This window comes from Salvelinus fontinalis, chromosome 33 (assembly GCF_029448725.1).
Source record: "Salvelinus fontinalis isolate EN_2023a chromosome 33, ASM2944872v1, whole genome shotgun sequence".
NCBI lineage: Eukaryota > Metazoa > Chordata > Actinopteri > Salmoniformes > Salmonidae > Salvelinus > Salvelinus fontinalis.
Window position 1 is genome coordinate 24343649 of NC_074697.1, and position 24248 is coordinate 24367896.

The 24248-nt window shown below is 46.8% G+C and overlaps 1 protein-coding gene across 3 annotated transcripts in view; it reads left to right on the forward strand.

The window, feature by feature from the left end:
* The window catches only part of LOC129831864 (unconventional myosin-XVIIIa-like), a 190239-nt gene that overhangs the window by 88613 nt on the left and 77378 nt on the right, over positions 1-24248 (forward strand). Inside the window, exons 1-8 of one of the 3 annotated variants that reach the window (XM_055895378.1) lie at positions 11876-12544; positions 12796-12858; positions 15172-15237; positions 16866-16931; positions 18211-18298; positions 20018-20124; positions 21329-21505; positions 23232-23442. In XM_055895378.1, the coding sequence (XP_055751353.1) occupies positions 12317-12544; positions 12796-12858; positions 15172-15237; positions 16866-16931; positions 18211-18298; positions 20018-20124; positions 21329-21505; positions 23232-23442 (1006 nt within the window). In that variant the 5' untranslated portion in view covers positions 11876-12316. Of the gene's footprint in view, positions 1-11875; positions 12545-12795; positions 12859-15171; positions 15238-16865; positions 16932-18210; positions 18299-20017; positions 20125-21328; positions 21506-23231; positions 23443-24248 lie in introns of those variants that run through there. The other 2 variants (XM_055895376.1, XM_055895377.1) reach the window with 2 other exon arrangements.

Sequence of the window (24248 nt, forward strand, 5' to 3'; positions counted from 1 at the left end):
CCTGCTGACAAACTCATACCTTACATTCCTCTTGGATCCTACTGTTTGCCATTTGTACAGAGGGATGGGAGCGCCGTCACACACAGCATCCAACAGACACACTTCCCGGCCTGCTCTGTCTCTCTTATCATCGGTGTTCTTTGGAACAACTTCTAGTTACTGTTACAATGATCATGTCATGAAATCAGATATGTCTATCTGTACTATACTGTACCACTGATCTATAAGGTTATTATGCATTAATACAAGCATTATACACAACAGACAAGTAGACACACACACACACACACACACACACACACACACACACACACACACACACACACACACACACACACACACACACACTGCATGTACATTTTGCACACATGTAGTAGCGAGCATGCATGTTACCACACACTAACTCAGTTACATCACTGTATTACCATGCTCCACATTCTAAAATCAGCCTTGTGCAGCAGTTCCCACTCTTCATCCAACCACACCTCTCTGGCCAGCTTCTAGAACCACTCTCCCTCAGCACTGCAGGATACGCCTGTCCAGTATACAGTTCAATACTCATCTGCCTAGATTCCCCTCAGCTCACTCCGCACACAGCTAACTGGATTACAGCCTAGTCTTGTGTCTAGAACCATGTGGCTCTTGTGTAGTCCCGTGTGGCTCAGTTGGTAGGGCATGGCGCTTGCAACACCAGGGTTGTGGGTTCGATTCCCACGGGGGGCCAGTACAAAAAAGTATGAATGTATGTACTTGTAAGTCGCTCTGGATAAGAGCGTCTGCTAAATGACTTAAATGTAAAAATGTAAATGTAAATGTAAATGTGTCTTACTGTTACTAAGCTTTTGTGGCGCATTTGACTTGGATTTTTGTCAGTTTGTTTCGATTGGTGAAAAATCAGCTCTTTGTCTTTGTGGTGCTGCTCTGTCACACAACGTACAGGCTGGTTTATATTTAGTGTTCTTACTCCCCCTAGTGGCTATGTGAGGGAGGTGAATACATTTACAAGGCCTTGAATAGGAAGTGTTGCCCTCTACTGGTGTTTAGTGATATAACATTGAGAATAGTATTATATTGAGAAATAGTTCAGATATCATATTAAGTGGCCGGAGAGCTTTTTTTTTTTTTTACCAATGTTGTGAGTAGATAATAACATTGATTTATGTGCCTTTGAGATTGTATCAATATGGTTTTCTGTGCCTCTTCCCTTAGTGACACTGCACCACTGTTTGTTTACTTGTTGACTGTTTATTACAGTTCCCCTCATCAAGAGAGAGAGAGAGAGAGAATGTGTGAGGATTGAAGCCTAATGTTGTACTCAGTGTGCACTACAGCATGCCTGCTCCCTGGTATGAGAGTGAGGGAGGCACCAAGCCCGGTGTCATTTCCTGTGCCCCATGTCATAGCGCTTCTGGTTTTCTCCTCTGTTTCCCCTGCTTCTTCCACTCCCAGCCTCACACAGACCTGCACACAAGAGAAAGGACTTCCCTCAATATCAAAACACACATGCACCTTTATTATTTATTTAACCTTTATTTTAGTAGTGTACCTTCAGGTATGTAGTACACACGCTCACAGTAGACTGTCTAAAAACAACAAAACACTTTATTACACTACCATTATCAGACATCCATCACTCCTCATATTCACAACAGAGATTTGACACACACACACACACACACACACACACACACACACACACACACTGACGGACTTCACAGGGGTCCCCACGGAGCAGCTGAGGAGACAGCAACTTCCATGAGAGAAAGGGAACGAGAGTGAGAAAGAGAGAGAAAGAGAGAGAGAGGGCTGCTAGTTGGCCTGAATTCTTGGGGGTAGGGTGGGGGGCTAGCCAGGGAACCAAGGGAGGCATTAGTGGCAGCAGTGTTGGTTCTGGTGGGCTATTTGTAGCTTCCTGGACCCTGGTATCGTGACAGCTGTCCCCTCCTTGTCTCGCTTAGAATAGTCAGCCTATCAGGGGGCTCCTCTCCCCAGCCTGTTCCCTGTGTGACGTGACGTGAGTCCGCCGGCTATCTCAGCTCTTTCTCACAGATTACTAACTCTAGGTTGAACTCCCGTTACAGCCAACGCCGTTTTAAGGGCGTATTTCGGTCAGGGAAGGATTGGATCTACCAAACCTAACTACACTATTCACCTTCACAGAGGCCAGCAGGTAAAGGAGGAGCTGTGGTTCCAGGATTGTTGGGGGAAAGGGAGAGGCCTTCTGTGGAGGAATCTGTGGACTGTGTGAGCCATCTCTGCCAGGGGCCTGGCTGGTAACACAATCTTTAGGGCTGACAGTGAGGGGGGCTCGCTATTTCTCACTGCAACTGAGCTCATGCTCAGCTAAGGGGAGCCATTTTGGCTCTGGAGATGCTAGCTAGCTATGCTAACAGCCTGTTGCCTGAGCCTTGGTGTAATGTTAGCCAAAGTAACTTGGTTCATTTGGTTTGATCTGTGTGCTTTAGCATATGTGCCAGTAGAATAGTGTAATAATAGAAGTGAAAGGAGTGTGTCTGCCAGGAAGGCTGTGATGGTAGCTGTCTGGAACTGACTGTTATAGGCAGATTGGGCAGAAGTTGAATGGAGCCTTTGTGTCTTTGACTCTCGCCTCTGTTGTAAAAGTCACGTTAACTGTTCATTGTGTGTTGGTATAGTGAGCTATGCTATTAGCAATGCTGACCCACAGTCTTTTGTGGAAATTCCAGATTCATTTTTTGAGCGTTTCCTCATCTAGCCTACTGTTTTGACCAACATGCTGCCTAATGTTTGCCTTTCTGTAAGTTTGGATGTGGAAAATGGATCTGCTATCCTGTGATTCCCTGTGTAGGGCACTTTCCCTTTTCTGTTGTATGGGGACCAGCCTGACCCCAGCCTATAGTACAATGTGGATCTGAGATGCCGAAAGAGTGTGTGCTGTTTCCTCTGTCAACACCAACTGGCTGCCCTAACTCTCTCAGTGGACAAGTGATTGCGGAAGATCAGTGTTGGTTGTAGACCCCTGAGATGACTGTCCCTCTTCCTTGTCATATCAATTCAAACCACATTTCCAAAAAGCTTTGTACATCTTTGCTTTTAATGTCAGCAGAGTTAGTCAGAAAACAGTTGTCATGTTTCACAATGACAATTTTTTTATTTTATTTTAACCTTATTTTACCAGGGAAGTTGACTGAGAACACATTCTCATTTACTGCAACAACCTGGGGAAGAGTTACAGGGGAGAGGGGATGAATGAGCCAATTGTAAGCTGGGGATGATTAGGTGACTGTGATGGAATGAAGGGCAGATTGGGAATTTAGCCAGGACACCAGGGTTAACACCCCTATTCTTACAGTAAGTGCAATGGGATCTTTAATGACCACAGAGAGCCAGGACACCCGTTTAACATATCTTCCAAAAGACAGCACCCTACACAGGGCAATGTCCCCAATCACTGCCCTGGGCATTGGAATATTTTTTAAATCTTTTTTAGACCAGGGGAAAGAATGCCTCCTACTGGCCCTCCAACACCACTTCCAGCAACATCTGGTCTCCCATCTAGGGACTGACCAGGACCGACACTGCTTAGCTTCAGAAGCAAGCCAGCAGTGGGATGGTAATAGACATTAAAGTCTGTTCCTCAGCTTTCATTATCTCTGGGCATAGGCCTATCTCTTTACTGCATTGTTTCAGTATTGTCAATACGGCTTTGTTCTGTGGTTATTAGCTACGTCCAATGGTGTTCTCCCAAAACAGTGGCTGAGTCACATTTTCCAGAGTGTCAGTCACCATGCTATATCCGGTTTAGATCAAATACAATTTTATTGGTCTTTGTCTGTGTGTGTAAACAGTGTAAACAGTGTTTATATGTATGCACAGTTGTGTGTGTGTGTGTGTGTGTGTGTGTGTGTGTTCAGAGGGAACCAGAGAGTCAACCTGGCTATCCAACCTGATGTTGGCCTCTGAGGCGTTATGTCCACATGGCTCCTCCTAAAAAAGCCCTGTCCTGTCTCCCTGGCCCTTGCCTGGCCAAGCCTGCCCAGTGTCCACAGATAAGCAGCAGAACTCAACAACCCCCCTGTTATAGACACATTAGAGCCTGTGGTGGGAGAGCCGGAGCCAGTCTTCAGACTGACTGACCCCCACTAAAGCTCTCTGTTCTGGGGGGGAAATATCCCAAAGGTCATGTGTAGGTTTTGCTGTAATGGTGTTCTGTTTGTTTTTTTACTGTCATGAGGTCAACATTTCCACAAATCACTTGTCAACCATAACTGAATGGTTGAGTCTTGGTTCTGTGTACAGTATGTTCATGTATGTAGCTATGTATGTTTGTGTATCTTTAGGAGAACCCTTATCCCCCTGTTGTCCCTCCCCCTCTCCTCTTTCTTTTCTTTGCACACTAGACTTGTTCACCTCACTTCCTGCGACACGTGGTCCTTCCACTATCCCAATGGTTGCGGCCCCTAGAGTGAAGAACCAGTGATTTTGGCCTCTATTGTAAAGATCTAGCCTTCCATCCATCTGTCTGTCCGTCTGTCCAGCTCTTCTCTCCATTCCTGCTCTCCCCCTTGTCCCCCCTCATCCGGCACAGCTCATGACATCAGCGCAGTCAACATGGCCTTCTCATCACGCTTTTCCTTCTGGGAGCAAAAGGGAAGTCCTGTTCAGTTTTCCTCACAGCACGTTGGTGTGGGGACATGGGGTGGGTTACGTTGATGTGAGGACATGGGGTGGGTTACGTTGGTGTGGGGACATGGGGTGGGTTACGTTGGTGTGGGGACATGGGGTGGGTTACGTTGGTGTGGGGACATGGGGTGGGTTACGTTGATGTGGGGACATGGGGTGGGTTACGTTGATGTGGGGACATGGGGTGGGTTACATTGGTGTGGGGACATGGGGTGGGTTACGTTGGTGTGGGGACATGGGGTGGGTTACGTTGGTGTGGGGACATGGGGTGGGTTACGTTGGTGTGGGGACATGGGGTGGGTTACGTTGGTGTGGGGACATGGGGTGGGTTACGTTGGTGTGGGGACATGGGGTGGGTTACGTTGGTGTGGGGACATGGGGTGGGTTACGTTGGTGTGGGGACATGGGGTGGGTTACGTTGGTGTGGGGACATGGGGTGGGTTACGTTGGTGTGGGGACATGGGGTGGGTTACGTTGGTGTGGGGACATGGGGTGGGTTACGTTGGTGTGGGGACATGGGGTGGGTTACGTTGATGTGGGGACATGGGGTGGGTTACGTTGGTGTGGGGACATGGGGTGGGTTACGTTGGTTTGGGGACATGGGGTGGGTTACGTTGGTTTGGGGACATGGGGTGGGTTACGTTGATGTGGGGACATGGGGTGGGTTACGTTGGTGTGGGACATGGGGTGGGTTACGTTGGTTTGGGGACATGGGGTGGGTTACGTTGGTTTGGGGACATGGGGTGGGTTACGTTGATGTGGGGACATGGGGTGGGTTACGTTGGTGTGGGGACATGGGGTGGGTTACGTTGGTGTGGGGACATGGGGTGGGTTACGTTGGTGTGGGGACATGGGGTGGGTTACGTTGGTGTGGGGACATGGGGTGGGTTACGTTGGTGTGGGGACATGGGGTGGGTTACGTTGGTGTGGGGACATGGGGTGGGTTACGTTGATGTGGGGACATGGGGTGGGTTACGTTGGTGTGGGGACATGGGGTGGGTTACGTTGGTTTGGGGACATGGGGTGGGTTACGTTGGTTTGGGGACATGGGGTGGGTTACGTTGATGTGGGGACATGGGGTGGGTTACGTTGGTGTGGGACATGGGGTGGGTTACGTTGGTTTGGGGACATGGGGTGGGTTACGTTGGTTTGGGGACATGGGGTGGGTTACGTTGATGTGGGGACATGGGGTGGGTTACGTTGGTTTGGGGACATGGGGTGGGTTACGTTGGTTTGGGGACATGGGGTGGGTTACGTTGATGTGGGGACATGGGGTGGGTTACGTTGGTGTGGGGACATGGGGTGGGTTACGTTGATGTGGGGACATGGGGTGGGTTACGTTGATGTGGGGACATGGGGTGGGTTACGTTGGTTTGGGGACATGGGGTGGGTTACGTTGGTTTGGGGACATGGGGTGGGTTACGTTGATGTGGGGACATGGGGTGGGTTACGTTGGTGTGGGGACATGGGGTGGGTTACGTTGGTGTGGGGACATGGGGTGGGTTACGTTGGTGTGGGGACATGGGGTGGGTTACGTTGGTGTGGGGACATGGGGTGGGTTACGTTGGTGTGGGGACATGGGGTGGGTTACGTTGGTTTGGGGACATGGGGTGGGTTACGTTGATGTGGGGACATGGGGTGGGTTACGTTGGTGTGGGACATGGGGTGGGTTACGTTGGTTTGGGGACATGGGGTGGGTTACGTTGGTTTGGGGACATGGGGTGGGTTACGTTGATGTGGGGACATGGGGTGGGTTACGTTGGTTTGGGGACATGGGGTGGGTTACGTTGGTTTGGGGACATGGGGTGGGTTACGTTGATGTGGGGACATGGGGTGGGTTACGTTGGTGTGGGGACATGGGGTGGGTTACGTTGATGTGGGGACATGGGGTGGGTTACGTTGATGTGGGGACATGGGGTGGGTTACGTTGGTTTGGGGACATGGGGTGGGTTACGTTGGTTTGGGGACATGGGGTGGGTTACGTTGATGTGGGGACATGGGGTGGGTTACGTTGGTGTGGGGACATGGGGTGGGTTACGTTGGTGTGGGGACATGGGGTGGGTTACGTTGGTGTGGGGACATGGGGTGGGTTACGTTGGTGTGGGGACATGGGGTGGGTTACGTTGGTGTGGGGACATGCGGTGGGTTACGTTGGTGTCTGGGCCTAGTGAAATGTCTGCCCTGCATGTATCACACCTCCACTAAGCGTCCATTTTGGGGCTTGAGAGTGTCACGTCGTTGAAAGCTTGCAGTCTGACAGCTATGCCTCTGCTGTGGTTTTCTGATGGTGTGCTAAAAGTAACCTTTGTCATCATATGCATGATCCAATGTCAGTGTTTGACTCACCATGGAAAACCTTGACTGGAGTAATTTGCTTTGGCAAAATGACGAGCTCCGTGATATCGCTTCAAATACTTTATTCTAGGGGAGCTCTGACTGCCAAGCTGGCTTTTGATTTGATTTTGTTTGACTCCCATTTTGTTTGACCATCACAACACATCCTGTAGCTCCACAGTAAACTGACGCGTCCCCAAACTGTTACCCAAAATAATAGATCATAGTGGTAAATACATCAAAATAAACCCAAAGCCTTTTTAAGCAAGCCTTGTAGTTCTCATGTGTCACTATTACATAAAAACTGGACAAATTAATTTGGCTACAGCTTAGTGTCTGTGAATAATATTAACTTTCACTTTTAAAAGGACACCATGTGGTGTGTGGTAGATAGCTCTTCCACATAGTGTACATCCAGGTTTGCAGCATGGTGTGTGTTTTGCATGTTGTGCAGTGAGTGGAGTGTTTCATCCAAGTACCCCTGGCAAGTGACCACTACTTCTAAGCGTCGTAGGTTTTGACCTCACTTCCTTCTCTTACCAAACCCTTTAGGTCAAAGAAGAGGTCAGACCACCAGGCTCCAAGATATCAAATCAGGGTGTAAGTTGACTGCTATTGTTCTCCTGTTGTGAAGCTTTAGAGCAGGGCTATTCAATTCCGGTCCTGGAGGGCCGAAACACTTTTCATCCTCTCTTTCTAACCATGGATTGATTAAGACCTGGGACAACAGGTGAGTGCAATTAACTACCAAGTAGAAACAAAGAACAGAAGTGTTTTGGCCCTCCAGGACCGGAATAGAAATAGCCCTGCTGTAGGCTTAATCAGGAATCTGAGAGTATGTGACTAAAGGGATCATAGGTTTCTGGGGATTGGAGTCCATTATGGTATCCTTACATCTGAGGAGAGGAAGCCACATCAGACTATTGAGATGTGCCTGTCACATCACTGGTCTTTTACCTGGAGGTTTGTCAGCAACACTGTGCTTCAACCAACTGAGCCATTGGAACCAGACACACCTTGGTAGCTCCTGACACCAGACAAGTCTTTCTCGCCACGATAGGAGACAGTTACTAACAAGCCGATGTGAAAAGAGGCACAAAGTGGAAGATTGTAGTTATTTTTCTATTCTGGATGTAATGTCGCAGACAGTTACACTTTTTCATTTCAGAACAAACCGGGATCAGTGCTGTGTGCAGTGTCTGTAATTGCTTTGTAAATAGTATAATACCTTCTTTTCAAATTACATAGTTTTTTCCTGAATAATCTGTAGCCTCGATATGTAAATTGCAGCCATATCTCAATGTAGCCTAAAGATGAACAGACAGGCAGTTTATGAGGGCCGCGTGGCGATATAATATGCAACACACGCAACAAATATGAAAGATATTCAGCAACTCTTGGGGGACAATACTTTATTATTAAAACCAACGTGTTTCTGACAGCCTGATTAAGGCTATTGGTTTTGATAATAAACAAGTATGTTTCTTGTCAACTTTTCTTGTCCCTCAAGAGTTTATGAATATATTCCACATTTCCAGTTTTCTCTGCTATTGGAGCTTAGTTAGATGGAGAACCACAGTTGACCTTTTCCCTCTCAGTCTGGGAGCTCACACAGTGTTTTTTAACACTGACTCTGTAGCAGTGCAGACAGGGAGAGAGACAGCAGGGAACCAGGCCTTCATCACCAGCCTGCCGGTATCCCACAGGCTGTATTCCCACCATTCAGCCTCCTGTCTGTGGGGAACCACAGCAAAGCCCCCCCTGGTACCATGGAGCCATTTCAGGTACTATAGCGACTGGAGCATAGGAGGAGGGGAAGATGAAACACTAAAGCAGGTTATTATTGCATTCAAGTGTTGTTGACCTTCATAAGTGTCGGTTAGCCATTTAGGTGGAGGTAGGCTCTGTCTGTGGAATGCAGTGCAGTGTGTTGGGTTATCATAAGGCCTGTAGGACGGCAGGGATATTCAAGCATGAAATACTAGGGGAGAGATAAGAATGAGTGTCATTGGCACGGTGCTCAGTAGCGTGTAGAGTGAGGTCAGGACGGACAGTGTGTTAGTGTGTGATATGCAGCTGGGAGAAGGATTCAGCACAGGTGTGTGTGTGTGTTTGAGTGATATAGCAGGATTTTCTTGCAGCTGAGCGAAGGTGCTGTGTGTGTGTGTGTGTGTGTGTGTGTGTGTGTGTGTGTGTGTGTGTGTGTGTGTGTGTGTGTGTGTGTGTGTGTGTGTGTGTGTGTGTGTGTGTGTGTGTGTGTGTGTGTGTGTGTGTGTGTGTGTGTGTGTCATTAGATCTGCTATTAGAAGCAAGGTGCTGCAGTGCAGAAAGGAGGCCAAGTCAGCACCCATATACACCTCTGCTATCTCAGTCTGAAACCCCCACCCTCCACCTCTCGTATCAACCCACCCTGTTCTATTTCAGAACCTGGGCAGGCATGTGGCAGTTGGGTGAGCATAACAGCACGCTTGTCCAGGAAAGCAAACAGGACCTGTGATCCCTTTGGTCAACCATACATACAGTATCAGACGATCCAGACAAACACATGGCTGCTCAGATTAAGTTTTTGGTTTAGTAACCAAAGTGGAGTTTGCATATGCTTTAAGATAAACTGTGTGAGTTTACTTTAAGTCTGTTCTAGTTTCTCATGTGTCTTGCTGCTCTGCTCTCTCCCTCCCTGTTGTGTGAGTAGTCAGACAGCGACAGTGGCAGTATGAGTAGCCGCTCCCAGTCCGTGCCCAGTCTGGAGCCTGGCAGGGGCCTACTCCGCACCAAAAGCCCTGAGCCGGCCATGACACACCCCGGGGTCAGGGTCAGGAGTCCCTCGCCACCCAGGGTACGCAGGGACGTAAAGGTTCCTGAACGCTTCAAAAGTCTAGTGCCTCTGATCCAGACGCCAGCACAGCACTTCAGGAGCCCTGACCCACGCAGAGCTTCCATAATTAGCCCTGAGCCTGTGCTGAACGGGAACAGCAAGCCCAACGGATCCGTTAACGTCAGTGATGTCAATGGGAACTCTGCCAATGGCAGTACCAGACATACAGACCTGGACAACGATGATCCGAGCCTTACCCGCAAGAAGGTAGTGAAGGTGTTGCGTCAAGTGGTGCGGAAGGCACTATCTGCAGAAGAGGAGGATGCTCCAGCTTCTGAGCCTACCAAACCTGCCCCTGAACCTCCTAAATTGGTGGTCCCAAAGGTACCACTGTTCTCTTTCAAGCACGATACCATCAAGATGGAGGAGAAGGACGATATATCAGCAGGGCTGGCCAGCCTCATGGTTCGCGGGAGGACCAGGAACCGCCCTCGCACACGCATGGATGAGCCACCTGAAAAAGGAAAAGAGGAAGCAGTGAAAAGAGAGGAAAAAGAAGGCCCTAAATTGGTTGAGATGAAATCTATCTCTAATGTCGGCCCAGTTTCAAAACAGGAGGATAAGACTCCTGTGTCAGCTGCACCTGCTAAAGTTCATCCTATGGCTTCTAATTTCATCTCGGTTCCCTCCAGGTCTTCCCACGCAGGCTTCATCCCTGCTTCAAAGCCTTCCCCGCTCTCCCCTCCTGCAGGTTTCACCCCAGCACCAAAATCAGCCTCCCTTTCCCCACCTGCTGGGTTTGTACCAGCACCATTATCATCCCCACTTTGCCAACCAAATGGGTATGTACCAGCACCAAAATCATCCCCCCTTTCCCCTCCAGTAGGGTTTGTACCAGCCCCAAAATCTACTGCTGTTAGTCCTTCAGTTTCCACTGCAGCCCCCAAATCCTCCCCAGCAATTCCCCCATCATGCTTCATCCCACCACCAAAATGTCCCCCCCTTTCCCCTACAGCAGGGTTTGTACCATCACCAAAATCCAATGCTTTTACTCCTTCAGTTTCCACTGCAGCCCCCAAATCCTCCCCAGCCATTCCCACATCATGCTTTATCCCACCACTAAAATCAGCCCCAATTTCCCCACCTGCCGGGTTCATATCAGCATCAACATATACCCCCCTTTCCCCACCTGCTGGTTTTATCCCCTCTTCTAAATACTCCCGTGTCACTCCCCCTTCAGCATCCTTTCCCACCTCTAAGTCCTCCCCCAGTACTCCTCCTGCAGGGTTCGTCCCAGTCTCCAAGGTCTCCCCTCTCTCCCCTAGTCCTCCAAAGGCCTCGCCTCTCTCCCCTCCTCCCGCCTTTATCATTCCCAAAGCGAGTGCTCTCTCTCCACCACCGGTGTTGATCCCGCCCCCCAAACTGCCAGCCGTGAAGAAGCCTGAGGTAGGCTTACTGTCCTCACTGCATGAACCACTTTTGAGACCACTGTGTGAAAAAACGGATGTTGATCGCTAATGCACAGAAAGCACTCTTTGCATCTCCATGATAACTCAGTTTTTTTTGTGTGTGTGTGTGTGGATGGTGTTATTTTAACTAACTTCACTTATCTTGTTGAGTTCTCCACTTGTTAGCAGAGTTCAGGCTCCATTTCGGGGCCACGATGATGGGCTCAACTCCCTATTGAACTTGTTTGTTTCTCCAGAACTTTCTCATTTGCACAAAGTCAGTGTTTTTCAGTTTGTTAAAGGGTGCAGTCTCATGGGGCTGAAGCTTTTGTTGCATTCAGCTCCATATTTCTCTGAGTTTCTCTTGGGGGATGGAGCCTGTCTCACACAGCTCTCCTTCCTCACATGTCTCTCCTCTAAGACGCCAGGGCTGCTGAGACAGCTTCCAGAAAAACAACAAGTTCAGTAGCTTTTTTCCCCGACTGCCTCAACCCAAGAGACCCTGCTGTCATCTGTAGCTTGGAAGCCTTGTTTATTGAAGTTAGCCTGGGGGGGTGGGGGGGGGGGGGGGGGGGGGGGGGTATCCAAAGGAGGAAAAAGCGTATTGGGGTGGAATGTTCTGTCGCTGTGGCCTGGAGTTCCACGGAGACCCGCAGAGATAATTATTGATAGTGACTTCAAAGCCCCGCTGCAGCCACCATGGCACGCGTTGGGAGAAGAGAGCTATCTACACATTTTGCAGATGCCAGATATTTTTAAAAAGGTATGGTCTTTTTGCTGGATTCTCGCTAAGTTTTGGCAATTACCGGCCTCTCAGGGTCTTTGTTTACTTGCTAGCCGACCACAAGCTGGCTTTGACTGCTACTGTGGCTATCTGAGTTTGCTATAGTTGTCTAAGGCTAAAGTTTTCTTGTGTATTGTTACCCAAGCTAGTTATAGTTTTGCTTGGCTTCGCCCTGTGCATTGAGATCTGAATGATTTCACATCCAAGTGGGCTTTTGTATCCCTCGACTGTTGATTTGCTCACTACCTTAGCTAGACTCTGGACGTCTAGAGCATGGCTTGTTGCGAGTTTGTTCAACATGGTTGTATCCTTTCTTTATTTTATGGACTACTTGTATGTGTGTGTACATTACTTCGGCGTGCTTGTTGGCGTGGATGTATCTGTGTGTACCATTTGAAGGTGGCAGCCTCTCCCCTGTCCTCTGTTCCCATTGAGAAGGCTTCACCGCAGAACAATTCATCAACCGTTTCATCAAAGACTACCCCAACCATAACCCAAAAGGTGCTTTTGCTGGTGTGCGCCATAGCATTTACTCAGTTCACTGTTGCTATGCTGTGGAAGTGAGGTATTGCAACCAAGTGTGTGTGTGTGACTTCAGGATTGTCATGGCATCTAGTGAACATCTCACAGCGTGAAAAAAACCCTGAATGCATTTCTGTTGTCTATGAAACAGTGTTGAATGTGGTCCACTAGAATAGTGCGCTTTGATAGCCTAGTTTCATAGATCAACCTGTTGATCATCTGACCTCCAGGAGGCGCCGCTCAGTCCCACTGAAGAGGCTCAGAGACTCCTGGACAGGATCTTCAGTGCGCCTGTAAAGACCCACCTTCGCTCCTTGTCTCTCCCCATTTCTCTATTATTTCCACTCTCTCTCCCCCTCTGGACTGCCTAGATACATGCTTCTCCTCTTTCACTTTTCTAATCTTTACTTTCTTTCCTTTATTAATTTTAACAGGATACGTTGATTAACATTCCAGTAATGAATTTAGAGGTGCTTATTTATTTTCCATTAACAGCCTATCATGCTCTCTATCTCTCCTTCTCTCTTTATTTTCTTCACTGGATGTTCAATCTTTATCTTCATAGCTAATAGTAATTTGTCATTTTCCTTTTAGGCACATTTAATTAAAAGTCAGATTTACTAATTTGGGCCATATCCATTGCTTGGCTACCCAAACGCCTTACTCCGTCCAAATGCTACGCCACGCCCACGGACATTAGTTTCTTCTCCACAATTAGTTTGGATCTGAGTGCCTCCCCAACGATTTCTAGAACGCAAACACATTCTAACTCTTCTGATTGGTCCCAGAAACCGATGGATTGGGCCAGAGCCAGAACACACATGGGTAAAGCAGCGTTTTGACAACTCGCATTGGCTAGAATACACTGATGAGCTACAAATGGTCCAATCGCTGATGACTTTGTTTTGTACAACCCTCTCATTTTCACTACATATTAATTCATTCATGGCAGTCAAACTCTATTTGTATGTATTATGGATCCCCGTTAACTGTTGCCAAGGCAGCATCTACTCTGCCTGGGGTCCAGCAAAAATGAAGGAAGTAATATACATCTTAATGCAAATACAACATATTTGACAACACATATGTGTGTGTTCCCTCAGGCCACTAGTCTACAACACACAATCCAGTTGTGCGTGTGTGTATAGTGTGTTTGTATGCGTGTTTGTTTGTACCTGTGTATGTAGCGAATGTAGAGCAGCGGAATAATACAATTTGAGTCGTCAGGCGTACATATCCATGCATGACTAGGTTACTGCGTTCTCATGTTCACTGTTCATTGAACTAATTGACTGTTTATGTCTATGCTGCTTTCTGTTACCATTATTGTTTTGTCACCTGTCAAACTTTCACTGGATTTGTCAATTCATGTTTTATATTCAGTTTCTCATCTTTTTCTCTTCCTTTGTCTTATTCTCTCTCTCCGTTTCTCTCTCTCTCTCTCCATTTCTCTCTCTCTCTCCGTTTCTCTCTCTCTCTGTTTCTCTCTCTCTCTCTGTTTCTCTCTACTCTCTGTTTCTCTCTCTCCCTCAATCTTTCTTTGTCTTTTTCTCTCTCTCCGTTTCTCTCTCTCTCTCTCCATTTCTCTCTCTCTCTCTCAGTTTCTTTCTTTCTCTCTCTCCGTTTCTTTCTTTCTTTCTCTCACTCAATCTCTTTCTTTGTCTTTTTCTCTCTCTCTCCATTTCTCTCACTCCCTCAATCTCTTTCTTTGTCTTTTCTCTCTCTCTTTCTCTCTCTCCATTTCTCTCTCTCTCCGTTTCTCTCTCTCTCTGTTTCTCTCTCTCCCTCAATCTCTTTCTTTGTCTTTCTCTCTCTCTGTTTCTCTCTCTTCCTCAATCTCTTTCTTTGTCTTTTTCTCTCTCTCTCCATTTCTCTCTCCCCCTCAATCTCTTTCTTTGTCTTTTTTTCTCTCTCTCTCTCTCTCCGTTTCTCTCTCTCCGTTTCTTTCTTTCTCTCACGCAATCTCTTTCTTTGTCTTTTTCTCTCTCTCTCTCTCCGTTTCTCTCTCTCCCTCAATCTCTTTCTTTTTCTCTCTCTCTCTCTCCATTTCTCTCTCTCCCTCAATCTCTTTCTTTGTCTTTTCTCTCTCTCTCTTTCTCTCTCTCCATTTCTCTCTCTATCTCTCTGTTTCTCTCTCTCCCTCAATCTCTTCCTTTGTCTTTCTCTCTCTCTGTTTCTCTCTCCCTCAATCTCTTTCTTTGTCTTTTTCTTTCTCTCTCTCCATTTCTCTCTCTCCCTCAATCTCTTTCTTTGTCTTTTTCTCTCTCTCTCTCCATTTATCGCTCTCTCCGTTTCTCTCTCTCTCCTTTTCTCTCTTCCTTTGTCTTTTTCTCTCTCTCTCTCCGTTTCTCTCTCTCTCTCCGTTTCTCTCTCTCTCCCTTTCTCTCTCTCTCCGTTTCTCTCTCTCTCCGTTTCTCTCTCTCTCCGTTTCTCTCTCTCTCTTCGTTTCTCTCTCTCTGTTTCTCTCTCTCTCTCCGTTTCTCTCTCTCCCTCAATCTCTTTCTTTGTCTTTTTTTCTCTCTCTCTCTCTGTTTCTCTCTCTCCCTCAATCTCTTTATTTCTAATTGGTGGTTGGCTGTGTCTATCTGTGGCTGTTGTATGGCTAGCTGGAGCCGGCAGTTTGTGCCTCAGCCCCGACCCTTTCTCCTGCCCCAGCCCCAAACCCCCCTCAGGTACTGTGGCCCACAGGGGTCCCCTCTGGCGACCTGGTTAAAGTGTGTGCTCGTGTGGCATGTTGGAATGTAAGCCTAGATTCCTCTTCTAACTTTCCCCTCTCTCACCCTACCTGTCTATGTAAGGTTCATCTGTAATAGTGCTTGGTGTTTTCCCTTCCTCATTTGTTTTTGGAACAAAGCCGGTATTAAACGATGATAGTGTCTAGATGCCTCCAGGGCAATCAAACAGACCTTGACCTGTATGGAAACTGACAAACCAACCCAGTGCATTTTTTGTTTTGTCAGTAGCATGGCAGTGGAATAGTCCCCTGATTAAGATGTGCCGCATGTTGTTTGCCCCGTGTGGTGTGCAGTCGCAGTGTGAGTGAATGGCAGTGTGTGTGATTTATGACTGGCAGGTGTTCCTGTCCCGTTGCTCTCTCTGTCTCCCCTTTATGACATGATGTGTCATGATGCATTAGCTCATCTCACAGACATAGAGCGTGACCTCTCCTCATTCTTTGCCATCCCACAGTTTTTTCTTCCCATCCCTCCCTGGTCTTGACCCTGGTAACTTACATAATGTACTCGTTTCTTTAAATGGTAAACACTGGCTTGATGATATCTGATAATGTTTTCAAATTTGTCTCAAAACTCTAAACAAAACTTCAGACAATAATGAAGGATGCGTTAGTTAAACAAGATTCTCTGGTCTGATGAAACCAAGATTGAACTCTTTGGCCTGAATGTCAAGCGTCACGTCTAGAAGAAACCTGGCAAATACCATCCCTACGGTGAAGCATGGTGGTGGCAGCATCATGCTGTGGGGATGTTTTTCAGTGGCAGGGACTAGGAGACTAGTCAGGATCGAGGGAAAGATTAATAGAGCAAGGTATACAGAGATCCTTGATGAAAACCTGCTCCAAAGCACTCAGGACCTTAGACTGGGGGCGAAGGTTGACCTTCCAACAGGACAATGACCCTAAGCACACAGCCAAGACAACGCAGGAGTGGCTTCGGGACAAGTCTCTGAATGTCCTTGAGTGGCTCAGCCAGAGCCTAGACTTGAACCCGATCGAACATCTTTGGAGAGACCTGAAAATAGCTGTGCAGCAACGCTCCCCATCCAACCTGACAGAGCTTGAGAGAATCTGCAGAGAAGAATGGGAGATACTCCCCAAATACAGGTGTGCCAAGCTTGTAGCGTCATACCCAAGAAGACTCTGCTGTATTCGCTTCCAAAAGTACTTCAACAAAGTACTGAGTAAAGGGTCTGAATACTGATGTAAATGTGATATTTCAGTCTTTTTTTATTTTTAATAAATTAGCAAACATTTCAAAAATCTGTTTTTGCATTGTCATTATGGGGTAATTCTGTGTAGATTGATGAAGGAAAAAAATAATTGAATAGATTTTAGAATAAGGCTGTAATGTATCAAAATGTGGAAGAAGTCAAGGGGTCTGAATACTTTCTGAAGGCGCTGTATATCTCTCCATTCCAGCAGCTCATGATTATGAGGGATGATGACATACTGGACATGATGTTTTGTGTGGTTTGGTGGATTGCTACCCTTCTTTCCACTGTAACTCCACTCTAACTATGACCTTTGACCACTTTTCCTTCCCTCACGCCTGTCGTCCTCCAGGGACAGGTGGACGAGGATCCCGTGGCCATCCTTCAGGTGTCTCACGCCGCTGCCCAACAACCTAAGGTCTGGCCTTTGCTGTGCCTGTGTGTAATTCACCCTCTCCACCTCCCACCACTCCCACCACCGACCCCTGAAGTGCTGTGTACCCTGTGTGCTGTGTTTCATTTACCCCCACCAAACACAACTGCATAGTATTCACTCAAAGCCAAGCCACCTGCACATTTGGCCCTCTTTCACCTAATTAGAACATTTCAGGGGAAAATCAGCACTCAAAATTAAACTTGTTCGATGGTACTTAAGATTCGTGGTTGTGTGGATTCCACAGGATCAATCATACCATCACATTTTGTCTCGTGTAGATGTCATTGCATGACGTCAGTTTTCCATTTAAGAGACAATGAGACAGACGCTGCAAAAAACTTCATCTGATTATGCGTTATTAAAAATAACATAGTATGTAGGCCTATATTTCACTCTGAATTTCATACGTTTTTTTTTATCTGTGTGTTCTTTACTTTTTATTGTCTTGTTGTCATCCCTCAGGATACAGTCCATCCCTAGCATTCGGTGTGTTGTGTTGTGTTGCTGTGCTGTGTGGATTGTGTATCCATTCTCTTCATACACCTCCCTCCCCTCACCCACCATGCTGTGTGACATTGATGTGCATCCAACAGTGTCTTTGTTCAGATTCGGTTCACTGATACTTCATGTTCTCTGTCAAATTTCACTGCCTCTCTTACAGACAGACAGACAGACAGACAGACAGACAGACAGACAGACAGACAGACAGACAGACTGAGAGACAGAGAGAGAGAGCCTGAAGGCGCATGTCCAGTAGAGTGTGAGATGCTTTGTGAAGGTCAAGCATGGTAACACAGAGCAGTCAGGCATTTCTAGGTGACACTCTGAGCCGAATTGGAGAAATGGCTGTCTGTGATCTGTGACTCCTTCAAATCCTAACTGCTTTTTATCTCTGCCTGCTCCACTGAAGCCTCTCCAGCGCCCTGCCTTTCATCACATGTACTATTAGCAAGTCCTCTGCATGCCCACTGTCAGCCCATTATTTACAATGCTACAATACATAACTGTGTAACATGTTATAAACGCTCAACGCTGGCCTGATAACCAGCTACTTTAAACACACATGAGTGAATGTTATTGATGTGAACAGGTGTGTTTGTAGGGAGCACATGTCCTCTCGAGTCTAAAGCCTCTCTTTGGTTGAAAACTGCTGAGTGGAAGCTACTGCAGCCACAGAAAGGCCCCGTGAAAGGTATCCTGGCCTAAGGTCATTGTTCTGCTGTGTGTATGTGACTGTTGTCTTCTCCACCATCACTTCCAGGTGAAGACAGAGGAGCAGATAGCCGCAGAGCAGGCATGGTACGGCTCAGAGAAGGTCTGGCTGGTCCACAAGGATGGCTTCTCCCTGGGTAAGTTCCTGCCTTACATCTTAGATCAGGAGGGATGCAGAGCTCTGGCCCTGCTCATTTTTACCTTTGCTTTTAAACTATATGCTATTGTTTTTTCCTGATACCGTGTCTGTGCAGACTCCAGCCAATAAGCTACAGTGCATTCGGAAAGTATTCAGACCCCTTAACTTTTCCCCCATTTTGTTACTTTACAGCCTTATTCTAAAATGTTTAATTCCCCTCATCAATCTACCCACGATACCCCATAATGACAAAGCAATAATGTATTTATTTTTTCTGCAAATGTATAAATTTAAAAAAGACTGAAATATTACATTTACATAAGTATTCAGACCTTTTACTCAGTACTTTGTTGAAGCAACTTTGGCAGCGATTACAGCCTCGAGTCTTCTTGGGTATGACACTACAAGCTAGACACACCTGTATTTGGGGAGTTTCTCCCATTCTCTGCAGATCCTCTCAAGTTTTGTCAGGTTGGATGGGGAGCATCGCTGCACAGCTATTTTCAGGTCTCTACAGAGATGTTCGATCGGATTCAAGTCCGAGCACCAGCTTGGCCACTCAAGGACATTCAGAGCCACACCTGCATTGTCTTGGCTGTGTGCTTAGGGTCTTTGTCCTGTTGGAAGGTGAACCTTCACCCCAGTCTGAGGTCCTGAGTGCTCTGGAGCAGGTTTTCATCAAGGATTTCTCTGTACTTTGCTCTGTTCATCCTTCCCTCGATCCAGACTATTCTTCCAGTCCCTGCTGCTGAAAAACATCTCTACAGCATGATGCTGCCACCACCATGCTTCACCGTAGGGATGGTGTTGGCCAGGTGATGAGCGGTGCCTGGTTTCCTCCAGACGTGACGCTTGACATTCAGGCCAAAGATTTTAATCTTGGCTTCATCAGACCAGAGACTCTTGTTTCTCATGGTCTGAGAGTCCTTAGGTGTCTTTTGGCAAACTCCAAGCTGGCTGTCATGTGCCTTTTACTGAGGTGTGGCTTCCGTCTGGCCACTCTACCATAAAGGAATGATTGGTGGAGTGCTGCAGAGATGGTTGTCCTTCTGGAAGGCTTTCCCATCTCCACAGAGGAACTCTGGAGCTCTGTCATAGTGACCATTGGGTTCTTGGTCACCTCCCTGACACCTCTTCTCCCATTATTGCTCAGTTTACCCGGTCAGTCAGCACTAGGAAGAGTCTTGGTGGTTCCAAACTTCTTCCATTTAAGAATGATGGAGGCCACTGTGTTCTTGGGGACCTCCAATGCTGCAGATATTTTTTGGTACCCTACCCCAGATCTGTGCCTCGACACACTCCTGTCTTGGAGCTCTATGGACAATTCCTTTGACCTCATGGCTTGGTTTTTGCTCTGACATGCACTGTCAACTGTGGGACCTTTAATAGACAGGTGTGTGCCTTTCCAATCATTTATCACAGGTGGACTTCAATCAAGCTGTAGCAACATCTCAAGGATGATCAATGGAAACAGGATGCCCCTGAGCTCAATTTAGAGTCTCATAGCAAATGGACTGAATACCTATGTAAATAAGGTATTTCTGTTTTTTTGTCATTATGGGGTATTGTGTGTAGATTGATGAAGAATTTAAAAAATTTCATCCATTTTAGAATAAGGCTGTAACGTAACACAATGTGGAAAAAGTGAAGGGGTCTGAATACTTTCCGAATGCACTGTATATCCCAATAAGTTATTTGTGTGTTTGTGTGTCCATAGCGACGCTGCTGAAGACAAAGGCAGGATCTCTGCCGGAGGGGAAGGTGAAGATCAAACTGGAACATGATGGGACAGTACTGGACGTAGATGACGATGACGTGGAGAAGGTGAGCGTGGGGAGGGGGGACTACACATTCAATGTATTTTTACTTGATTTTGCAGACTCCATCTCAGTTTTGTTATTGGGGCTAAAATCTAGTTCCTTTAGAGGGTCAAAGGAAAAGACATTGACTTTACTTGATTGCATAGACTATCTTAGGTTTTCCGTTAGGGTATAGGCTAGTCCTTAGGAGGTCCATGAAGCAGAGATCGACCTGATGGGGGGCGAGTGGCATGTAGGGGAAATATCCAAGAAGGAGGGAGGGGGTCTTAGCACCCGTCAGTCATCCCGTCTGGAGCCAGAATCAAACACAGATGGTCAGCCAGGATGCAGACTGTACCTGGCCCAGGGGATTGTGGGACGTCTGTGGACAGGGGGACAGGTTAGAGGGGAACAGGTGTGAGTTTGGCAGGCCTCGATCAGGTGACTCGCACAGATATGGCACCAGGCCCGAATCATGGAGATATCTGTTACAGGACGCTTTAAAAACTGTTCTGGCACAATGCAGAAAAAGCTCCCATCATTCACAACATGCTGTCTCCAAGACCTTGACTAGAGGATGTCTGCTCTGCTTTCAGGACGAAGAAAAAGTTGAAATCCCCTCCCGGTGTTATGTACAGTCATTTAACTCTCGTAGGGTGAACTGATAATAAGGGTGACTTTGGACAGTTAGTGTTTTCAACAGTGTCAAGGTAGTCATCTAATCAAACGTTTGAACCATCTGTTTGATTAAGGAAGTGCAAACTTGGACCCGTCTGAGGTTGGAGGGAGACATCTGTTTTAATTGCATCAAAGACTTGGCATCAGATTCCTGGTGGCAAGTCATGGTGTGGCATACTAAATCTCTGCTCGACGTCTCTTAATACTGCTCCTCCAGTCCTCAGTGAAACTCAAGACATTACTAGTCAGATTTCCAGTCTCATATGGACCCCTACCCTCTACCCCTACAGAGGACTTTGTTTAAATCAATCTGAAAACATGAAATAGGTTTAGGCAACTTCAACTTGGCTTATCAAAAGGCAAGGTGGTAGTCTTGGTAGATTTGAATTCTGTTGTTGTTGGTCGTTTCTGTGAGCAGTCCCACTTCAGACAAGCAGAGTCTCAGTATGTATGATGTTTTCATATTGCTGAGTGTTCCTTTAATAAAGCTCTAGTATTACAACACTCCTCAGTCATTAATCGTTCACCTTTGACCTTTGCTCCTGTCCCAGGCGAACCCCCCGTCGTTTGACCGCTCTGAGGACCTGGCCTTGCTGCAGTACCTCAATGAGTCCAGTGTGATGCACTCCCTGCGGCAGCGCTATGGGGGAAACCTCATCCACACACATGCCGGGCCCAACATGATCATCATCAATCCCCTCAGCGCTCCCTCCATGTACTCTGAGAAGGTGAGGGGAGAGGACCCACACAGCAGATGCATGTCTTCACACAGACAAACATTTCATGAGAACATACACTACCGTTCAAAAGTTTGGGGTCACTTAGAAATTTTCTTGTTTTTGAAAGAGAAGAGAAGCACATAACATAAAATTGATCAGAAATGCAGTGTAGACATTGTTAATGTTGTAAATTACTATTGTAGCTGTAAACTGCAGATTGTTTATGGAATATCTACAGAGGCCCATTACCAGCAATCATCACTCCTGTGTTCCAATGGCACGTTGTGCTAGCTAATCCAAGTTTATAATTTTAAAAGGCTAATTGAGCATGTCACGCTCGTTGAAATGAGTGGACCAAGATACAGCGTGGTATGTTTCCATCCTTTTATTTAGAAGAGAAACGTAAAGCACAAAAACAATAAAGTGAATAAACGAAACGTGAAGCTACATGCAGTGCAGAAAGCAACTACACACAAACATAGTCAAGATCCCACAAATACAATGGGGAAATGGCTACCTAAATATGATCCCCAATCAGAGACAACGATAAACAGCTGCCTCTGATTGGGAACCATATCAGGCCAACATAAATATACAATTCCCCTAGATAACGCACCCTAAATCACACCCGACCCAACCAACATAGAGAATAAACAGCTCTCTATGGTCAGGGCGTGATAGAACATTAGAAAACCCTTTTGCAATTATGTTAGCACAGCTGATAAAAACTGGCCTTCTTTAGACTAGTTGAGTATCTCGAGATTCAGCATTTGTAGGTTCGATTACAGGCTCAAAATGGCCAGAAACAAAGAACTTTCTTCTGAAACTTGTTCTGAGAAATGAAGGCTATTCCATGCGAGAAATTGCCAAGAAACTGATATCTCGTACAACCCTGTGTACTACTCCCTTCACAGAACAGCGCAAACTGGCTCTAACCAGAATATAAGGAGTGGGAGGCCCCGGTGCACAACTGAGGACAAGCACATTATAGTGTCTAGTTTGAGAAACAGACGCCTCACAAGTCCTCAAATGGCAGCTTCATTAAATAGTACCCGCAAAACACCAGTCTCTACGTCAACAGTGAAGAGGCGACTCCGGGATAATGGCCTTCTAGGCATTATCTTTCTTCTCTTTCAAAAAAAAGGACATTTCTAAGTGACCCCAAACTTTTGAACGGTAGTGTATCTGTACAACTCCACTGACGTGATTCTGGTTTATTCTCCGTTTAGAATGGTATCATGCATGCTGTTTGATGTACGCATTGGGGTGTACTTAATGCTATTATTTATTGTGTATTTCCTTGCTATTATGTCATAGTATTTCCTGTTAGGGAGAGGAGGTTGTGTGAATTAAAACAGGAGAGATGACTCGGAGGATAGAGGGAAGTCTTCAGTGGTCCACAACATGACAATGAAATCCAATTATCCTAATGAGATTTAGAGGTGACAGTATTGAGGAGGCCTGTAGGTTGTAATATCTACTTAACTCTCATCACTCATAATGGAACTACTACCCATTAGACCTTACAGACAGGGTGCTTAGCTGGGAATGTGGTGATTTAAGGACGTGCGCGTGCGAACACAAACACACGCGAACACACACACACACACACAGAGCCCTTCTGAGGACCGTACAGGAGTCACTGGGAGGACTAGAGGTGAACTACAGTTAAAATGTTTTGTACCTCTCTTTCCCCCAACCCCTCTCCCTCCCTTCCTCTCCTCGGTCCCATCAGGTGATGCACATGTTTAAGGGTTGCAGGCGAGAGGACACGGCACCTCACATCTACGCAGTGGCTCAGTCGGCCTACAGGAACCTGTTGACCACGCGTCAGGACCAGTCCATCGTGCTGCTGGGGAAGAGCGGCAGCGGCAAGACCACCAACTGTCAACACCTGGTCCAGTACCTGGTCTCCATTGCTGGCAGCACCGGAAAGATATTCTCTGGTGAGAGAGTCCTCCGCTATGATGAGTTAACCTCTTTCCTTCTGGCCAGCTCATTTCCTCCCAGCGAGCAGTAAAGCTAGTATTCAGGGATTTTTGTCTATTAAATGACTGAGGGAAATGTATAAATAAAATGTAAAGAATGTTTAAGGACTGTTATAATCACCTTAGTTTGGTCCGAGATGGTGGCTTAATTACTTCAGTGTTACTTAATAGCTGTGGTGGTTTAAATTCACTTAATTACTCTGTAGGTAATTAGTCTTAATAGCCTAATAGCTAATTAAGGAAATAATCTAATGGCTCCACATGTGTTTGTACACAGGAGGACATTCACTGAGTTGTTACTGATTTAGATCAGTGTTATCTAATTGACTTAGAACTCAGCAGAAATCCAGCCGTTATAACAGGTGCAGTAGATGTGTTAGTTAGTATGGGAAGATAACGAGCAGTTCCAACATGCCAGCCAGCCAGAGAGGTAGGCATGTGGGAGAGTGTAGGGGTGTTACTGAGAATTTGGGAGAGGAGGAAGAGGAGGAGGGAGGGGCAGCTTGATGGAAGCTGGCTTCAAAACCTTTTGGTTCGAAGAGCGGTTGTGGTTGGCTCAGTATTCCAGGTGTGTGTGTGTGTGTGTGTGTGTGTGTGTGTGTGTGTGTGTGTGTGTGTGTGTGTGTGTGTGTGTGTGTGTGTGTGTGTGTGTGTGTGTGTGTGTGTGTGTGTGTGTGTGTGTGTGTGTGTGTGTGATGGATGAGGGGAGCCCCTAATGATGCCCTGTGGAGCTGGGGGATAATTAGCAAAGCTTATCAAAACTT